This window comes from Esox lucius, chromosome 11 (assembly GCF_011004845.1).
Source record: "Esox lucius isolate fEsoLuc1 chromosome 11, fEsoLuc1.pri, whole genome shotgun sequence".
In the NCBI taxonomy this organism is placed as follows: domain Eukaryota; kingdom Metazoa; phylum Chordata; class Actinopteri; order Esociformes; family Esocidae; genus Esox; species Esox lucius.
This window is the reverse complement of record NC_047579.1, coordinates 2,929,217-2,950,696: the sequence shown is the minus strand read 5'-3', so window position 1 is coordinate 2,950,696 and position 21,480 is coordinate 2,929,217. Positions and strand designations below refer to the sequence as shown.

Genomic DNA, 21,480 nt, shown 5'->3' with positions numbered 1-21,480 from the left:
TCTCTGTACATATAGTGTAATGATTTGCGGTGTTGCCTCAAACCTTAATACACAGCTTACTTGTTGTTCTATATGGTGAAGCTTTGCCCATAGGGGCTTCACTCCTATTGGTTTACACTCTCTGCCAATCGGCAGTCACTGAAAATGTAAATATGCAAATAGCATTGCTCTAAGCCACCTGCCCCATGGCTATAAAAGCAGTGTACAGACCCCAATCTGCCTCCCTTCTTTCTTCACGAGAAAGTTTATTTTATGCATTCCGGTGAATTTAGTATAGTCAAGGATGACTTCACCATCTTCCGCCCCAGCCTCTAACTTCCATGTCAGCAGCACGCTCGTGAGGGTGCCAAGGAGGAGCCGATCTGCACCGCCTGCGCCGTTCTCCCGTTGCCGGTGAGGATGGAGCGGCTTGCATTTTTTGCCGAGGAGGTCCCACTCGCAGACGTCCTCTGTCTCCTCGCTGAGGAGGACTCCTTTCAGGAGTCGGGGGCGTCGGCTGAGAAGACCGGCCTGGTGATGGCTCCGCCTACCCCTGGGACTGCTCCCTCGGGTGCGGCGGCGTTCCAGTTCTTCCTCTGTCTCTTCCTACTGTGGACAGGGGTACCGACCCCCTGGCGGTGAAGGAGGATTTCTTCGCCGCCATCTCTGCTGCTGCACGGCGCCTGCGCATCCCCATGCTGGTGCCCGCGCCAGAGGAGGGGGACGACCTTTTCGAAGCGGCCCGTTGGACATCCCTAAGCCGGTGCCCGCGCCAGAGGAGGGGGACAACCGCCGGCAGCTGCACCAGAGGTCCCTTCGCTGCGTAGGTACGCAGAGGAGGCATGGAGCGCACCTTTCACGGCCAGAGGGACTGTGAAGTCCCATCTCCCCTTCACTGCCGTGGAGGGGAGGTTGGAGGTCCTGAGTAAGGGCATCCCACCTCTGGAGACCTCTCTGGTGTCGTCACTGGTGCCGGGTCTGAGCACCTGGTCGGACAAACGCCCCGTCCTGCCTTCAGTGAGGGACTGTCTCTCCGCCAGCCGGGCGGAGAAACAGTATGCGCTGTCGGTGCAGTCCCTTGCGGCCTGCAACAATGTGGGTCTCCTGGCTGCAGCTGTAGCCAGGATGACGGAGGGCCGCACCTCTCTGTCCCCGGCTGAGGTCAGCGAGGTGGCGCGCGCTTCGGCAGCCATCATCAAACTGACCCAGGCCAACTCCCTGTCGGCTGGCAGGGTGATGGCGACGTCAGTGGTGCAGGTCCGGCACCTGTGGTTGGCCCTGACGTCTTTGAAGGAACTGGAGAAGGTGCCCTTCCTGAATGCTCCGCTTCAGGAGGACACCCTGTTTTGGTGCGACAGAAGAGGGAGAGGGAGGAGCGTCTGCGTTTGGGGCCCCTCTTGCCGGTCCCCTCCACGTCAACGGCGTCCTCTGCTCCTGCTGAGGCCTCACAAAGGCCGGGAGGTTGCTTACGCCGCCGAGCTCGGGGTCGGCTGATCAGGACGCAGCTCGCCCTGCTCAACGAGTCAGGCTGATGGGGGTCGTAAGGCTCCGCCGTTTAAGAAGCGGCGTGCATGACTTCTTGAGGGGGAGTGTCCCTCGGATGCTTCCCCACCCTGTGTGAGTTTGGTGGGGTGCTCCTCTGTGTAAATAAAGCTGTGTGTTCAACTTATTTACCTTTGAGTGAGCCTTCATTGCAGACGGCCGCTGTAGGCCTGGGCATGGTTAGCGAGCGGGCTTCCCGCCCTCGGTCTCTGCCTGAGGTCAGGGATGTCCGACTCCATAAGTCTGTGACCTCCCTCCCGGTTGACCCTTCCTTTGGACAGGGCAGACTTCTCTGCCCGTCCTTCTGTTAGGTTGGGTCAACTAGGCTCGGATGCGCCGCCTGCTGTAGCATCTATCTCTTTGGTTATGGCTGTAACCGGTGGAGAGACAGACAGCTCGCCTCAGGTGACGCGTGTGTCGTCCCCTCCCCTTTCGGGGTAGCCACGCCTTGGGCGGGTTGGCTGTTCATGGCTGGCAGAGGACACGTACGATCAATGGTTGACCACTGCCCCTCAGCTGCGTGCTCGCCCGCTCTCTCTGTTCTACTCAGAGTGGCGTCGACTATGCACTCTGTCGGGTGGTTAGACGTGACGCTGTGGAAGGGGTACGCGCTGCAGTTTCACTGTCAGCCTCCCCCGTTCTCAGGGGTCGTGGAGACCGTCATGTCATCTCCTGTAAAGGTCGCAGCCCTACAGGGGGAGATTGCGGACTTTCTGGAAAAGGGGGCTGTGTCCCTAGTCCCGTTGGGGCAGAGGTAGAGGGGGCTTTACTCCCCCTACTTCCTGGTCCCCAAGAAGACGGGAGGCATGCGACCGATTTTGGACTTGCGCGTTCTGAACAAATGCATGTCAAAGCAGCCTTTTCGCATGCTCACGACAAAACGTCTCCTGGAGTGCGTGCACCCCGGGGATTTTTGCGTCAGCATCGATCTGAAGGATGCTTACTTTCATGTCCCTGTTCTGCCGCGCCACAGGAAGTTCCTGCGGTTTGCCTTCCAGGGCCAAGCATACAAGTACACGAGGATTCCGTTCGGGTACGCGTTGGCTCCCCGTACTTTCACCAAGGGCGTAGAGGCCACTCTGCGGGCCTTGGCACATGTCCAGCCGTCACACATGGTGTCGGTGTACGCCATCATGTCTCTCCTGGGTCTGATGTCGTCAGCCCACGCGGTGGTCCCGCTGGGTTTGCTACACATGAGGGGTCTTCAACGATGGTTCGCCCGCCTCCATTTGGACCTGGTGCGTCACCGGCGTCGGTTGGTCAAGGTCCTGGACTCTCTGGGGAGGAACCTGGCTTTTTGGAGGGACCTGCGCACTCTGCTCTGGGGGGTTCCCATGGGCAGGGTGTCGGTTCGGGTTCCAGTTTTCACAGACGCATCCCTGACAGGCTGGGGCGGGACGTGCCAGTCGCGTGTGGCCTCCTTCGGAGCGCCACATCAACAGGCTGGAGTTAGACACGATCCGGCGCGTGTTGCTGCACTTCGCACCGGTCCTACGGGGACGGGACGTGCTAGTGTGGTCAGACAATCGCACGGCGGTCGCCTACTTGAACAGGCAGGGCCAAATCTGCACCACCTGTTGGCGGTGCAGATTTGGGAATGGGCTCATGTGGACCTCAGATCTCTGAGGGCTCTACACATTCCCGGAGAACTCAATGTGGGCGCAGACCTGTTATGATGAGTGGCATCTTCACCCCGAAATTGTGGCCCGAGCTCTGGAGGCGCTTCAGGAGGGCGCAGGTGGATTTGTTCGCGTCCCGGGTGGACGCACATTGCCCCCTTGTGGTACTCTCTTCAAGCGCAGGACAGGCCCCCGATGGGTGTGGACGCGTTGGTTCACCGGCCGTGGCCGAGAGTCCTGTTGTATGCTTTTCCCCCTCTGCAGTGCATTCTCCCGGTCATGTCTCAGGTGCGGTCAGAAGGGCTGTCGCTCATCTTGATTGCCCCTTTTCGCCCGGGGGCCCTGTGGTTTGCGGAGGCGGCTCAGATGGCGGTGGGGACGCCGTGGCCAATCCCTTACCACCACGGGGCGTTGTCGCAGGCGAACGGCTCGATAGGGGCATTCCCTGTGCTGGGCCAGCCGCTGCGGGCTTGGCTCCTGAAAGGGCCAGACTGCGGCGTCAGGGACTGACTGCGGAAGTGGTCACGACTATTCAGGGCGCGAGGGCAGCCTCAACGCTGGCTAGTTACTCTAGCCGCTGGGGTGTCTTTGCCCGCTGGTATGAGGACAGGTGTGTTGACCCCCTCTGTTGTGACAATGCCAGTGTCCTGTCGTTCCTGCAGAGTCTCTTTGAGCAGCAAAGGTCCCCTGGCACGCTGAAGGTGTACGCTTGTGCCATTTCGGCGTGTCATGAGGGTTTCAATGGTGTGTCTGTGTTTAGCCACCCCTTGGTTAAACGGTTTCTGGCCGGGTCCCGCCGTCTTCAGCCGGTGGCCCGGCGGACGTTGCCTCAGTGGGATTTGGCGTTGGTTCTGGAGGCGCTGTGTGACGTGCCGTTCAAACCTATTGACCAAATTCCTTTGAAGATGCTGTCGCTTAAGACGGCCCTTTTGTTGGCCCTGACCTCTGCTAAGAGGGTCAGTGACCTTTGTGCGCTGTCAACGCAGCCTGGCTGTCTTACCATTAATGGTGATGGCAGCAGGGCAGTGTTGCTTCCTAACCCGGCTTTTCTGCCCAAGGCGATCAAGGCGTCGTTTCGTTCCATGAAGATGGTCTTGTGGGCGTTCTCTCCCCCTCCCCATGCGGGTGCGAGGGAGGAGAGGTTGCACCGTCTGTGCCCGGTCCACCCTTTGGCACAGTATGTGCTACGCACGGCCGCGGTGCGGACCGCGCCACAACTCTTTGTGTGTCACGGTGGCCCTAAGGTGGGTCAGCCGTTGTCGAAACAGCGTCTGTCTCATTGGTTGTGTGAGGCGATTGATCTTGCCTATATGTCACGTGGTATCCCTACGCCTAGTGGGTTCGGAGCCCACTCCACGCGTGGGGTGGCGGACTCGGCCGCACTGTTTAAGGGCGTGGGGGTGGAGGACATCTGTGTCGCCATTTGTCCGGTTCTACTTGCGTGACATGGCCACAGGCACGTTGGCCCACTCTGTGCTCAGCGTGGCTGAGTCTGGGGTGTGAGTTGGGTCCGTCGAGCTACTGGGATGGCTCATTGGCATGGGTCCGTTCGCTGCTCCGGTATGCCTGTGCACTTGTGTGTGGGACGCTCGCCTTGGATGTGCTTGAGCGTCTCCTTGGGCGCCGAGTCCGGGTCTCTGCATGTTCTCTGGGCTGGCCTCGGACGCTCTGATTCAGTAGGGAATGATTGAGGAGGTACCGGTTGGGTTGGTGTTGTGTGTGCATTTGGTTGAGGGCTGTGGTCAGAGCGCAACCGTATTTGCTTAGTGTGAGTCGGATGGAAGCGGCTCGGTGGGGTGGTGTCCACCCCTGGGCCGTCCTGTTTGGTACTTATCTCTTAGTGAGGTGGGTGACAGACAGGGAGTACATCTTGGGCTCGCTCGCTTTGCCCTAAACCAATAGGAGCGAAGCCCCTATGGGCAAAGCTTCACGATATAGAACGATGGCTACTTTCGTAACCCCAGTTCTATGAGTGGAGCGTCGCCCATAGGGTTCGGACCCTGATCTGTCACTGACTGCTTTTCTCCAGAAGAAAGGCAGATTGGGATCTGTGTACTGCTTTTACAGCCATGGGGCAGGTGGCTTAGAGCAATGCTATTTGCATATTTACATTTTCAGTGACTGCCGATTGGCAGAGAGGGTAAACCAATAGGAGTGAAGCCCCTATGGGCGACGCTCCACTCATAGAACTGGGGTTACGAAAGTAACCATCGTTATGATTCTAGTTCGTCCAAAGACTAGGCTATGCCAAATGCGAAGCACTCTGGGCGATGCTAGCGTTGGCTAAATTAGTGTGAATGCACTGTAAAATGAACAGTATGGGAGCCGCGCGCATAGAATGATGTTGTGCGAATAATTCACAGAGTTATTCACTGTATTTGGCTTTATTGCGGAACTGTCCAGTTATACATCAAGAACACATAAGCTTCACCCACTGACCTGTCGGTCTCGCGTATTCATACTCTGGCCCTAGAACTCCTCCCCAGACTCTAACACACCCACGATGTAACAATCCGCTAAGCAAACTAGTACCATTACAATATAGCGCGAAACAGCAACTTCCTTGCTGGCCATCAACTCCAAAACCATAAAATTCTTGGATACCCAGAAAATAATGAATGAGTTCGCAAAGAACCACAAAAACAGGCACAGTGTCCTTCTATTAATAAAACAACCTGGAAAAGAACTGGCTATATAATTGCGTTGTTATTATTTTGCCTTTCAGTATTTGTGCATTGTGTATTTGGTTAAATGCTGAGCGCATAATATTTGAAAGCACCATATGTATGTATTGCATTGAAATAATATATATTTTGTTTATTTTTGCCTGCATGATAAGGATTATTTTTTTTTTGAGACTGTTTCTGGCATGGAAAAGTTAATATTCAGTCTCGCTAGAAATTGCTCAATTCTTATGATTATTCATAGGAAGTTAGTAGATAATAGTAAGCCTATTACTGGCTAATAAGCTGTTAAAACGGCCAGTGGCAAAAGTAATACAGTTCATAGACGCTAGGGTGGAGGTAAACTTAATAAGAAACGTTAGTCAGTTTAACACAATCCTCAATGGAGTCTAATGACTGTTTAACGTGCAATGCTGTGGTGTTGTGGTTAAAGACAGTACCTCTCATGTGGCAGCCCTAAATTTGAATCTATTGAGAGCAACAGCATTTATTAATTATTTCTGGTAGATTCCATGATTCTCTCATCTTTTCACTTGATGAAAAAGTTAGTTATCGTTTCCTTTATTGATAGTTATTGTATAAATGTCATTCACGAAGGAAAGAAAAAAGTATGTTCTTTTGCCATGAAAGAAAAAAATACATTCTTATGCCATGAAATTAAATAGCTTTGTCAAACTCACTAGCAATTGCTCAATTCTTATGACTATTCCAGTAAGTTAGTAGATACTGGTAAAGCTTATTACTGGCTAATACGCTGTTAAAACGGCCAGTGGCAAATGCCATACATAGACGCTATTTGTGGTGGCGGTAAACTTGGTAAGGAACTTTAGTCAGTTCACGAATGGCCAATTAACTGGCAAAAGAGGATTTGTTCAGGATAGAGACAAGAGGCTGTACTGATACCTGGCAAATGTACACCTCTGTGGTGTAGTGATTACCGACACAGCTTTTCATGTGGGCGACCCGGGTTTGAATCTCGAGATGGCAACACTTTCTATTGCGGGCCGGCTGAACTAGGCTTGTCTTGTTTCGTATTCCTATCATTAGACCTGAAATACAAACACATTATTGTATTCCTCAAATTAATTTTACATTTAAAACAAACAAATCCTGAAATTCATTATTTTTTATACTATTGAATGCTAGCGAAGCAAAACCATGCGGGATACTGGGGGTCTGAAAGGCCTTGTGGTTCTGTGATTCCTTTATTTGGTTCTGTCTAAATAATTTTTTGTAAAATACAGTTAAGGTGTTGAAGCAGAAAATACAGTATCATATTTTAGATTTTATAATTTGTGCTTGGTTTTATAGTTTGCCCAGGTCATTCATAATAAGGATATAATAATTGTGTTTCTCCAACAACTGAACTCAAGCTTTAATCAGCGTTGTAGAACGAAAAAAACAGGAAGTGAAATTGAAAGGTAGTCTGACCAGTTAGGAGAGTATAGAGTGTCGCCTACTGCCGGTTTTAAAGTCAGTTAGTGAATTCTCAGCGTTCTAGCTCCCCCATGCTTTGGGATATTGCAATCACAGCTTGATGCAATCTTCCACATGCTGAGGCAAATTCTGATCTTACCACGCTAAGAAAATACTGTAAATAGATGAGCGACATCTGTAGCAGACATTCAACAATTACCAACAGGAGGAGAAAATATTGCTAGTTTTTTAAATAACAATATAAAGAACACCACTAAAATTAATGGGAAGCTAGCAAGTTAAGCGCAATATCGTGTGCCATTTTCCCATCACTGTTATAGGACTACTCTACTTTGGTATTAGAGGAAAATCACGTTTGGGCTGAGTCTGCCTCTGAAACATCTCCATTATGTTGCTGCACTTGGCAGCATCTGCCTCAAGAGATGATTAACACTTATCTTACATTTTATACCACGTTTTCTCTTCCTCTCCATTTTACCAATAAATGTATGTTATAAAAGCAGCAAATACTAAAACATTTTTATTTAAAATATTGACCAATCCTGTTCTGCAAAAATGTTGGGCAAATTCCATTAGGCACGGGTCACTCCTCCCCCCACTTCAGTATTGAAATATTGGGTTGGTCCATGTGAGTAGCTGTTGCGTAGATCTTTGTGCGCAAGAGATAGAAACATGGGAAAGAGAATTTTAAGTCAGGCTTAGCAGCCCACAAAATTCAGATCATCCCAGGAAAAATTGCACATAATGAGTGGCTGCTGGGCGGGAAGTCTTTTCTGGGAAGGCATTCCACAAGATTTAAGAGAGTCACTATGACAATTTCTGGCCATTTAGCTAAAAGACTGTTTGTGAAGTCAGGCACTGATGGTGGATGAGAAGGCCTGGTGGGCAATCACCATTCTGATTAATCCCAAAGGTGTTCAGTGGAGTTGAGGTCAGGGCTTCGTGCAAGCCGCTCAAGTTCGTTCACACCAACCTCTTCGAAACCATGTCTTTATGGACCCGGCGTTGTGCACAGGGGCACAGTCATGCAAGAACTGGAAAGGGCCTTCACCGAACTGTTGCCACAAAGTTGGAAGCACCCAATTGTGTCAAATGTCTTTGTATCCTGTAGCATTAAGATTACCTTTCACTGGAACTAAGGGGCCTAGCCCAAACCCTGAAACAGATTGACCATTATTCCTCCTTCAGCTCCCGACACAGTTGTGTTGATGTTGGTTCCAGAAGCAGTTTGTGACTCTGTGGTCAGTGATGCATAGGTGATTTTTATGCTCCATGCTTCAGCACACTGCTCTGTGAGTTTGTGAGGTCTATCAATTTGTGGCTGGGCTGTTGTTGCTCCTAGACGCTTCCAGTTCACAACTATAGCACATACAGTTGCCCGGGGCAGATCTAGTAGGGCAGAAATTTCACAAACTGACTTGTTGCGAAGGTGGCAGCCTATGACAGTCCCACATTGTTTGTCTATGGAGATTGTACTGCCGATGTTTGTCCATGGAGATTTCATGGCTATGTGCTGGTTTTAATGCATCTGTGAGCAATGGGTGTGGCTAAAACACCTGATATCTGTAATGAATACACAGGAGGGAAGGTAAGTATCCAACTGCAGAAAGCAGCAGCTTTATTAGTAAACTTCCTAGGAGAAGGCTGAAATCGTGGTCCAAAGGCAGGCAAAAGTTCATACACAGTCAACACAGGACAGAGAGGCGACAGCACAGGTAAGGGCAAGGCAATAACAGAGACGAAGCACAACTGGCAGAAACCAGTCCGTACACAACGATAACAATAAACTGTGTGTGGAATGAAAATGGCCCAGTAAAACAAACAATACCTCCTGAAGGCTAGGGAGAACTGAACAGAACTAAATAAGGAAACAAACCAGACACAGGTGGGGAAACAGGTGAATTGAATAAGGATGATTGAGATCTGATGACTGGGGTGTGTTCATGGGTGCGGGAGCTAGGTTGCGAACCCAAGCTGGAGGAGTACCTCACTGCATCAATAGTTAATAGGGATGTCCACATTATTTTGGCCATAATAGTGTAGGTCTCTAAATGTCAAAATTACTGGGATCACCATATTTAAAAAGTGGGAGTACAAGTGCGGTCTTCTAGACCTTAGAAAATAATAGCTGTGAGAATGGTTAAATAAAAAATATGTGGAAGTGGCTTTGCAATAATAGTTCCAGATAGCCACAGATGGCATGGATTGAGCTCATCTGCCCCTGTGACCTTTTTGGAATGAATTGCTATAAGATCCTGTAGAACTTCCTCAGTGGTGACATGTTAAAAAGTAAAAGGTTTGTCAACATTGAATTGAAGTTCTACCGACTCTTTTATCAAAATATGCCATGTGAATTAATAAGGTGGATGAAACATGAGAATGTTCAGCTTATATTATGTATTCACATGTTAAAGGGAAAGTTTGGCCCGGATTCATATTTTGGCTTTCTTGTCCACTTATCCTTAGTTGTTCCTGAAGGCATGTAGGCAGTCAAAACAATCCATTATTCAGCTCTGTACCAGTCTGCAATTAGAATTATTAGCATCGTCCAAATTCATGAATGGAAACGGTGCATTAGACTTCATTTTTTAAACTGTATACTGACGAAACAGCCGGTGGAATTTGGCTTCTGTTCTACAGCAATGATATCATGGGGGTGGGCGTGAACTTTAACCTCAACAAGTTATGTGACGATAGGTAACTTAGTTTTTTTCATCATTTTCATCAGTAGACTTCAGCATTGTATTTATCATTGCCGAAAATGCCGTGGTCATTTTTTTATTTTAAAGAAAGATACAAGGGACATGGGAGAGGAGATTTGAGGTTTCACTTGTTTTCATATCATTATCCAGAGTTGTGTAAAATGTTTCTTATTGCAATAAATTTCAATGAGGTGGGAGAATAATTATATTGCAATAACTTAATGATATAGGAGAGCAATTATTAACTAATAACTAGGGGTTTGTCTTGCTAACTTGGACATACACTTTGTTAAATTTAGTTTAGTATAGCTTGATATTTTTTTTGTTTTTAGGCCCAATAATATAAAGTACTTTGAATTGCCCATGTGTATGAAATGTACTATACAAATAAGCCTGCCTTGCCTTACACATTTGTTTGCTATTGTTAGGTAGCTAGTTACTCTTTTGAAAGCTGGCCATTGGGTCATTTTTGGAATGTAAAAATGTCTCCATTACCCCAGGAGTTATGAGGGGGGTAAAATCTGGAGGATCAACTACACATATTGGAACAAGTTAAGCTTCAAGGACTGGGTCATTCATGTTCTCCAACATTGGCATCAATAGTGTAAGAACACGACACAAGCAGGTGGTGTAGTTCCAAGTGTGGAGCGTCCAGGTTTAATTTAAAGGAGCAGGCAAAAAATTCGGTCAGAAAAACAGGCTGGGTACCCATTACAGAATGACAGATCAGGCAACGGTACAGGCAAGGACAAGACTAGAGATCGGTGGTAGGGCAAGAGACTGGCTAGAAAACTCTGTTCACGGATGGTCAATCAAAAGGAATTAGCAGAGAAAAAGGCACAGTAGAGTCATAGTTCACAAACAATACCTCATGATGACACTAACAAAACCAACTTAATAAATAGGGTGCTAAACAAGACACAGGTGCAAACAATCAGAACAAAAGAAGCCAGGCTACGTTCAGTAACACAAAAAAATGATGGGGCTATATTCGAGAACAGAAGCAAAATACGAAAAGGAACCTTTTCAAATAGGTCTCATTCCATTTCAGTTGGCATTACATAGCACAATTCAAAACAACAGCACCATTTTTTGGATATTCTGGGCAAGTGTTGGGGATTAACTGGTTCACCCTCGCTCCCCTCCTCAGCTGATGTCCGAGCCTCTAGTTTGGTCAATTCATACACTATGTATTCTGTTCAAACAAGTAAGGCTCTATCCCCACAAAAATGTTTGCTTCCTTGTCGTAATCAGAATCAGACATGATACCTATATATTTTCCTTTCATTCTCAAGCAAATAAAGTTTCACTGTCTGAGGTGAATATCTATGATGGAATAGGAAACTTGCTTTCTAGCTAGTGAATGCTAACTTTTGTTTACTGTGACTTATACACTTCCTCTTCCCGAAAGAACCCGCAGATTGATACAATTGTTAACAAAACTGACCAGTAAACACATGAATTACCAGTTTATTTGAAAATGTGATTTATATTGCAAACATTAAAACATTATTCTGAGGAATACAACATTGTCAGGTACTTCGAGGTAAACAATACCACTGGTACTCTACTGCTTCGATGGCTGACCAAGCATTATTGCAGCTGGAGACAGCTTTCAAGAAATTAAAATGGTATTTTTTTACAATTTATACTTTAAACTTTTTACTATTAAAATTTTTAATGCAAAGACATTTTTAAAGTAAAATGCCCAGGGCAGTAAATACTTAGGGATATGGATAGATGATACATTTAAAATACACGTTGATGAACTCTGTAAAAGGCAAAAAAATCGAGCTAGGCTTCCTCTATAGAAACAGAACTTGTTTGTTCTCCACAAATAGAAAACATTTTGTGCAAGCTACTTTTATGTTGGTTATAGATTATGTGGATATTATCTACATGCATGCTGTGGCATCCACACTTAAACTGCTGGATGTTACTTCCATTGCGTATTTTATTATGGGTGCTAGCTACAGAACAGAACTTAGTTTTAAACTAAGTGCGGCCTAGACTTCACAGTCCTTGAGACAAAAACAACAAGGCCCTTGCAATATCCATAGAATTGGGTATGACTGCCTTTTCCTGTTGCGCTCCTTGCTAATGGAATAGTCTGCCGACCAAACTTAAACTGCTTTGGGCAATGCAAGTTATTGTGCTATCAGAGGAATAACATCTGTGTAAATGTAACAGCTTGCTACCACCTTAAATTATTTATATTTTTTGTTTTACCTAAACTGATTTTTATTTTTGTGTTGCCTGTAACTGTTTTTGATTCTGTGGGCCAGTTTCCAGATACATTGGGCTATTTTTAATAACAGTATGTGGTTTTTATGTGGAGTCCGCGGGTGATTGGGCCTATATTGTTGGTGAATCTGGCAACCCTGGGTATAACCTTGGATTTTGTCAGCTAGTTTGCTAAGCATCTGAACAGTGGAAAATTAAGTAACGCAACATAAAAATGGAAGGTAGGTATGTTTGCCACTCAGAGGACTGAAAAGCAGTAGCCTACATTATAAAATTAAATATAATGATATGTGCCTTTGAGAAACGTCTTTAGTAAAGTTGTTAAGCAGCAGAAGGAAGAGAAAATGGGTTGATCTGACATTACAATGACTGGAGCAGCATCACAGCTTATAGAAAAAGAGGATTACAGTTATGATCCAAGTCCAAAAGCAGCTAGCAGCGAAGTTTTGTAACTGCAGATGCATTTAGTTGTAGCCAAAATATCAAGCTTCTGTTCATCATGGTACGTGAAAAGTATGTACATTTTTGGGAGAATAGTATTAAAAATCTAGCTCTGCAACTATAGTTCGCACCCATGGGAGAGAACGCTAAGCTCCGCCACTGCTTTAAACATTGATTGTTGTAGGGCTTTGTGCATGGTCCCTGGGTTGAGTTATCTGATGTACGTAATCCTCCTTAGGGGTACGTCAGGTCTGATTGAACATGATGTATGTAAAGTTGGAGAGCATTACATGATTTGTATTTTAAGGGATGTTACATGTATTTGTCATATATACAGTGGGGAGAACAAGTATTTGATACACTGCCGATTTTGCAGGTTTTCCCCCTTACAAAGCATGTAGAAGTTTGTACTTTTTATCATAGGTACTCTTCAACTGTGAGAGACGGAATCTAAAACAGAAATCCAGAAAATCCCATTGTATGATTTTTAAATAATTCGTTTGCATTTTATTGCATACGGACAATAACATTTTTATTATAAAAATTACAGACCTCTACATGCTTTGTAAGTAGGAAAACCTGTAAAATTAGCAGTGTATCAAATACTTGTTCTCCCCACTGTATATATATGCAAAAACCTCTCCAGGCACAACATCCACTAGGAGATGACACCAGTGCTTGAGGAAATGTATTTTGTTTTGTTTTATCTGTGAGCGTCTTGTTTTGTCTGTACTTTGTGTATTTTTTTTTGGTTGTTTTCATCATTGAACCTTAACATCATTGAACCTAAACTGGGTAAACATATACATGCAGGGCCCAGCTATAAAAGCGATATTGGTCTCAGTCTGTGTTCCTTGTTGAAATAAAGGTTTAACTATAGTTGTTGTTTTGGAGTAGTTTCCTGCTTGCAATGCAGCTTTTGTAAAGTGGGACACACCGTTTCCATTCATGAATTTGGACAATGCTAATTACAGACTGGGACAGGGCTTGATAATAGATTGTTTTGAAAACAACTCAGAAACAACTCAGTTTAAGTGGACTTTTACCCAGATTAGAATTTGGGTCGAACTATCCCTTTAAACTTACTTTTATGCATGGATAGTGGGTATATATGCAAATTTGCAGGAAATATAGATGCAAATTGGCACACACCACATTCTAGCGGTTTATTGGACAGAGATGGAAATATCAGTTTGAAATGTCAGAAAAATGGGAGAAATAATGATGCCACATTTTCTAGGGTAGGCCGTTTGATAAATATTGCAGAACGTCTGGCAAAACTACCCTATTGCAGCGGTACATTCACTACGCAAACCGTTTACCAAACGAAAGCAAAAACAGTAGAAAGTCTATTGGAAACATTCAGTAAGGTCCTTCCCGTTTTATTCCGTTTGAGAAACACCGAACATAATATGGGCAGAATGAATACAACCGTAGAGTGACTTCCGGCGACCGAACTCTGTTGTTGAATGTACGGTTCTATCCAGGTTCGGGATGGTTCTTATAAAGGAATAGTGAGTACATTTTCAGTGAACATTCTGTTTATATAATAGCTTCCATCAGTTCTCTTAATAGTTAACGCAATATACAATGTGTTATTTAATGCAAGTAATACATGACATAATGCAAGAAGGAATTTGAAGCTGTGATTTGTTCAGAGGTAACGTAAACGTTAGCCACCCAGCTAAGCAAAGACAATGTTTGTAGACAATTCTGGCTGTCAGTAGACTAGACAACTAATGTAACTCGCATTTTCGAGATATAATTAGCTGTTAGGGACTATCACTATAATATGCCGCTCCTTCATTCAGCAGATGACAGCTTTCAGATATGTTGGATAATACTAGTTATTATAGCTAGGGTTACCTATAGCTAACGCTGATGTTAATAGCCATATACTTGTAGGTAGCTACTTAGCTAGACATTAATGGCTAGTTAACGTTAATGTATAGCTACAGTAGCTGCCGTTAACTATTCACAGTGGATTCTATAGTCAGTTATAAATAGCCTATTGCAGTAGGTAGACTCTCGAGTTAGCTAACGTTGAAACGACAGTTGCTGGTTGGTTGAGTTAGCAGGCTTGTTAGTTGAGAGGTTTGGTTGTGATTATATTTTTGTATATTAAACTAAATATTGTAAAATTACGTATTTAATTACTCAAATAACTGTCTAGATATACCCTCAACATTTTCCTTAAAATTTGTATTTTATTCCATTCACATGTTTGGTGCTATGTTTTGGTGCTTGAATTTATGGGAAGAGTATTAGGACCAAGTAAAGAGAGAAGAAACGTGGATACATTTTGCATGGGCAATACTTACACTCATACATTTGCATTAAAGTATAAATAAATGTCAATATTAGGTGTCAACATTTTATAGGATATTAAAATATATATTTAAACATTTAAGTAGGGGATGTTTACTGCATGCCTCTCTGTTGCTGTGCGCTCCACCTGTTGAAACTGCCTGAGTTAGATCAGAGGTTCTTGAACTTTTTCACGCGCAACTCCCCAAAACAAATGTTTCAATGCACTCGTGCGCGCGTAACATAATGACACGCAAAGCGATACAAACGTAGACACGCTCAGTATATCATATTATAACTAATAAAATCATCCTTATCACATATTTCATATTCATGATATTTTCTCTCACATATTTATTATTAGTAAGTCTGAGCAATTTACTCATATACTGATGGGGGAGCTGCTTTTTGGAGCACAACAGCTGCATCCTGGGTTTTATCGTCAAAATGGCAACTCTGAGATCATCCTCCATATTGAGACGTGATCTGTATTTGTTGTTGATTTTTCCTGTCTTTCAAAAGCTTGGGGTCATTTAGAAATGTCCTTGTTTTTGAAAGAAAACCATTATTTATTGTCCCTTAAAATAACATCTAAATTATCAGAAATTCAGTGTAGACCTTGTTAATGTTGTAAATGACTTGTAGCTGGAAACAACAAAACATTTTCAATGGAATATCTAAATAAATGGCCAGAGTTGGGGAGTAATTGATTACATAAAACAGTAACTGTAATCCTTTACTAACAAAAACATTGTTATCGGGTTACAGATACACTGTAAAACCTAATAAGTTTAGAATACTCAAAAAGTTTGTGGAAACTGATGACATCAAAATATGTAAGTCAACTAACTTAATTTTGTTAAGTAAGTAATTACTTAAAAAGAACAATTTATTGGAAGTTAATAGTTAAGATTATTATTTTTGTTTTCAAGTTTACTGTACATAAAAATATAGAAGAAAATTATTTCCCAATAAGCATTGCCCTTTAAATGAACTCTAGAGTTTCCACCCATGACTGTATTTGTTAATGCCTGAGACGTGGTTATTGAACACTTTATTCCTTTTGTCAATTCCTTGCCAAGAGTTATAAAATATTGAATTGTGAATACTTAATATATTCATAAATCCTTATTTTGAAGTATTGTAAGCCCCCACCACAAGCTCATGGACTGTTAATTTCAGATGCTGTCAAAATATGCTGTGAAATGCCAGATTGAAATCCTAGCACATTGGCTAGAAAGTTAGGTTTAAAAAACATTCATTATTTTAGGAAAATTCCCAGATTTTCAAAATAAAAATCAACACTTCTGCTGAGATTTCTAGAAATCCTGGGAACTTCAGCAGAGTTTTGCAAAACTACCCACAAGGCACTGGCTTGCAAAGGAGTGCATAATTCCTTTTGGAACCAGAACGTTCAACACAAAGATGGATATTTTATGTAATGTTTGACTAAATGATTGGATTACTTTAGACAAATGTATGTGTTTTTATGTTTGTGTAGTTAAGATGAATTAATCAGTCAAGGTACATGCAAAAAAAAGGATAATAAAACATCTCAAAAATATCAACTTGAAGCAGAGCATGCTGGGAACATTTTCATTTTTAACTTATAAAGATTTAGTAAAAGTACTTTTTTTGTATTGTAATGTCAAGTTTACACTGTAACATTGTAATATCAAGCACATTGTAACATTAAGAAAGGTACTATATGATTTTTTTTTTTTATTGTTGTCAGGGTATTCATATAGTGTGCTGAAGTAAAATATTATTTATATAGCACCTTTTTAAACACATGGAACAAAGTGCTTAACAAGAAAATCAGCACAGAAAAGAAAAGGAGAATAAAAGTCATATAAAAACACATAGACATTATCATTTATGACACAGAAAGAATATAGCGGCCAGTCACCACCCAGATATTCCCAATTAGATTATTGAATATTATAGCATTGTATCTGTTAAACTGATGTGCACGTACCGATTGCAAGGTGCGGCCTGTTTCCAAAACACTGCTGCCGTGTCCATCCATTGAGCTGTGCAGCTTAGGCATCATTGGTGCCGTTGTTTTATCGTTATGGCCACAAGGTTCTCTTCTGTGAGTTCCCACGCAGAAAGTATATCTCTCAGGCTCTGTGCAATCATCTCTGACGTGTAATCGACTGAAAAATATGCCGTCTCAAAGCATCTGTTGCGCAGCTTCCATTCATCGTCAATGTAGTGCAAAGTAAGGCTCAAGTATGGGTCCATCGTCCTACTTGACCAGAGATCAGATGTGGCTGCAACGTGCTGAACGGACATCAGCAGCTACCTTTTTACAAGATGTTTTGTTCATGTTGGGCAGCAGGAAAATATTGGTGCGATGCCACAGTGTCAGAGTCTGTGAAGAGTTTTAACAAGGTTTTTAAACCCACTGCGCTCCACTGTAGCTATGAGAGCCATGCCCTTCACGATGTAGTAACAAATGGCGTCAGTTATTTCTTTCCATCTTCTTGAATCCTTTTCATAGTCATGTGTAGTATTTGGAAATGCTTGTGTTATCGAGACCTGCTTTGTGGAGGCACTTATTAGTCTCTTTTTTTTGTTCATATTCGGTAACATGATTGTGCTCCAAGTTTTGAAACAGTTTGGTGGTATTGCCTTTGCACGCTGAAACAGTTTTTCTGCAGTGTTTACATTTGACTAGCTGTCGTCTTTACTGAAGCCAAAATGTGTCCAAACGACGGACACTGCGTTTTTCTGTGGCAAAAGTTGCTCAGTTAACTCTGCATTTGAGTTCTCTCTGTTGTTTCTTGACCCACATTTTATCGCTGCAAATGTCTGAATATGTTTTATAGTACTTGGCATCACACTATTATTGTTTTCTCAACTCCATAAAATGAAATAATGTGTTTTAAGGGGAAAATCTGCATTATCCCGTCTGACTGAAATTGTTACTCGGTATGACACCTTTACTTTAAATTGTCATTTTTACACAACTTACACATAATTGATGTTCATAAATAACTCATGTTTATGTTTATGCAAATGGAGTCACACTGACAATAGTTTTTTCAAGGACATTTATTAGGCTACACTGTAAAGAACTACAGACACCCCCCGTGTAGTTTCTTTCATGGATTTGGTAAACAAATGCTTAACATTTCCCTTTAAATCATTTAAACTAGGGATGCAAATTATTTCATTAATCATTAGTTGATTGACTTTATCGACTGATTAATGATTAGCTGATAAGCAGCTTTTTTCCTGAGAATGTACATTTCTCACGGTGTCAATAGTGTCTTTAACATTAAAAGCAAAATATTGCTTATATACTGAATACAAATGCATGTTATATTGCTCAGTTTATGTTTTATTGTACCAGTTGGGATAAGGTACAGATAATGGCATTCACTGTACTGAAATGGCCCCCACAGTCACCAGATCTCAACCCAATAGAGCATCTTTGGGATGTAGTGAAACGGGAGCTTCGTGCCCTGGATGTGCATCCCACAAATCTCCATCAACTGCAAGATGCTATCCTATCAATATGGGCCAACATTTCTAAAGAATGCATTCAGCACCTTGTTGAATCAATGCCACGTAGAATTAAGGCAGTTCTGAAGGCGAAAGGGGGTCAAACACAGTATTAGTATGGTGTTCCTAATAATCCTTTAGGTGAGTGTATATAGCTCAAATGAGATGTCAATTAAGAGTTTAATTAATTAATGACCATAGCTTACCTTCATCCGTTCACCCAACGAAGTGCGCACTTTAGATTTGAATTCCGACACTCTGCTGCTGTCTCCATCTGCCATCTTGAGATATGAGTTGATTAGACTGAATGTGATGGGGTACGTGTTGGATATGGATAATTCAGTATCTGCAGACATGACAGTAGTTGCACATTGGAGAGCCTCCAGTGCTGGTGCCATGTCCTCCATTAGCTGCCAGAAGTCGTCTCTCAACTCCAGCGTCCTCGCATCTGTAAGCTTGGTCTCTGAGGTCTGATAGTACAGCACACATGGCCCATCGCTGTTCTACGAGTCTGCCAAACTTTACATGTACAGAGTTCCACCTGGTTTTAAAGGACTGAATAAGCCGATGAGCTGGTAGCTGCATTTGTTTTTGTTTTGCTTCTAGCGCTTTCGTTGCCGGTGTGCTGTGGTTAAAGTGCAATTACTCGGTTGACACCAGCAGCAGCGAATCCATCGTTGACGGCCAGATTTAATATATGTGCAAAGCAAGAAACTGATTTCCAACTGACTTGTGCAGGGTTGTTTGCTGAGACAATGTTCTGAGTGTTGTCGTGCACACATTACACGCCCGGTGAGTCCCCATGACTCCACAGCCTGGTTGAGTTTGTCAGCTAAATTATCAGCTGTATGTCTCTCTGACAGGCTCTCCTTGAGAAGCACTGCTGACTTTACCTGCCAGTCGTTTCCATTGTAGTGGCAAGTGATTGTTATGTAGCTCTCTGTAGTCAGTGTCGTCCAACAATCCATGGTCAGAGCCAAATTAGCTGCGGCTAACTGTGTTTTTAGCTCAGCCTTCTTGTTTTTGTAGCGTGCTTCCAAGTGGGTAGTAATGGTCGCTCGAGAAGGGATATTATATCCTGGCTCCATGTAGTGTAATAACTCCCGAAATCCCTCACCGTCAGTGGTGCTAATTGGCATCATATCTTTTTCGATCATGCCGCAAATCCTCTGAGTAATGCCCTCTGCTTTCCTGTGGTCACGTACTCGCCTTCCCACCACAGCAGCGATTGTAGGTTGTGAAGGCGACAGACTTCCTCCCTGCAACATGGCTGCATGCAAGTTATGAAGGTGGTGTCTTGGCGAACTCATAGAGCTGCTGAACTTAAACGTAGTACCGCAGAATTTACATTGGGCGTCTTTGTCATCATTAATTAATTTGAAATGCTCCCACACTCCACTCCGTTTTGACCGCCTCATGCTTGGTTTCTTTTTTGCCGCCTCAAGTTTGTGTCGGGTCTCTCGCCGCCCGCGAGAATCTCGTGTCTCGTTCAGTTAGGCCTACGTCCTGTGTAAAACGGTCTTAGATTGCAATGTTCAATTAACCGACAATTAATTTAATCGAGTAAATTCTTATCGACAATTAATCAATAGTCGATTAACTGTTTACATTCCTAATTATTATTATTTTTTGGGTATTTATGAATATCAAAACAGCACTTCAACATCAGGTTTAATTCACTACTGAAAAGTACCCTGAACCATTTAATTGAAGCTCATACTCAACAATTTCTTTGAGTGACAAATAAGAGGTTATTTTGACTATAGAAGGCCTCATAGCATGATAATTGTATTTTGACTTTTATTTCAGCTTTTCTTTTACTGAACTTCATTTCTTACTTCATTCCTCAACTAACAAAGCAACACCTCTCTGTCTTTGTTTCACAATGGCATCTAGAAAAAACATGAAAACATATAAATATTAACAGTTACTAATGAATAATTATATAAATATTAAGCATCTAAGCAAATGAAATACGTTATGAAGATGATCCATTCTCTTTTGACACAAGTTTAAACTGTATGTCCACAGATTAAACTTCAGTTAGCATGTTATCCCTGAATGTAAGTACCCCATATCTGGGGTACCTCTGTTACTTAATTAAATTCAGTCTAATACGAGAACGCTAGCCCCTATCTGAAATTAAGCTACTCACTCACTCACCTTGCCACTCATTTCCCGCCACTGAAGAGAGAAAAAAACGACATTATGATGTCACTAGAGTGTATGGCCTTTTCTTAAAGGGGTGGATTCCCCAATATGGTAGGACCATCATTTAATTGAATTATAATTTTATATTATTATCATTAGGGATACACCGATACCAGGATCGGGTATCAGGCTGATACTGGGCTCATGTACTTGTACTCATACTAATAGAAATATGCCGATACCACGCACCGATACCACTTCATGGAAACATTAAGTGAAACTTGGTGGTTGTATCGCCTCTGGCCGCATAATTTTAGAATATAGAACTCAGATTGGTAGAGTGGACGGAGACGTCAACAAAGACACAAGTAAAGTGCAAGCTCTTCTAAATTGTCAAGAGGAGGAAAGGAAAAACATGAATTTAACACAAGCAATTTGATAAAATATCATTAGACACAACACAGCGCAGAGTTTAAAGAGTATGCTAATGCTAGCAGTGCAGAACCACAACAACAGCTAACTGGAGAAGCGAAATAAAAAAAAATCCAGAGACAGCCCGCAGGCAGAAAAAAAATGAAAGTGCAGAGCATGAAAAGATTAAATGAATCACGCACAGTTTACAATCACACAAGCATCCGAGCAGCAGCGTCCACTCCTGCAGGTTCAGAGTATCAAACTAGCTAGTGAGGTGAGTAACTGGCTGTGTCTGTGCATGCACATGTTTGCGTTGAACGGTCAGTAAGTTGCTGTCACACTGATAGTGAGGTAGCCATCGACTAAGCGACAACCCAAGGTAAGAAGTTAACACTCACAACTCGATAGCTACAATGGATTAGCGTCATGCAGGCAACAATAGAGATT

The 21,480-nt window shown here is 43.4% G+C and overlaps 1 protein-coding gene across 2 annotated transcripts in view; it reads left to right on the top strand.

Moving 5' to 3' along the window:
• Positions 1-13,953: 13,953 nt before the first annotated feature.
• Positions 13,954-21,480, top strand: part of pitpnbl (phosphatidylinositol transfer protein, beta, like) — a 90,774-nt gene continuing 83,247 nt past the window's right edge. Inside the window, exon 1 of one of the 2 annotated variants that reach the window (XM_010900998.4) lies at positions 13,954-14,162. In XM_010900998.4, coding sequence (XP_010899300.1) covers positions 14,118-14,162 — 45 coding nt within the window. In that variant the 5' untranslated portion in view covers positions 13,954-14,117. The remainder of the gene's footprint in view (positions 14,163-21,480) is intronic. The other variant, XM_010900997.4, reaches the window with a different exon arrangement.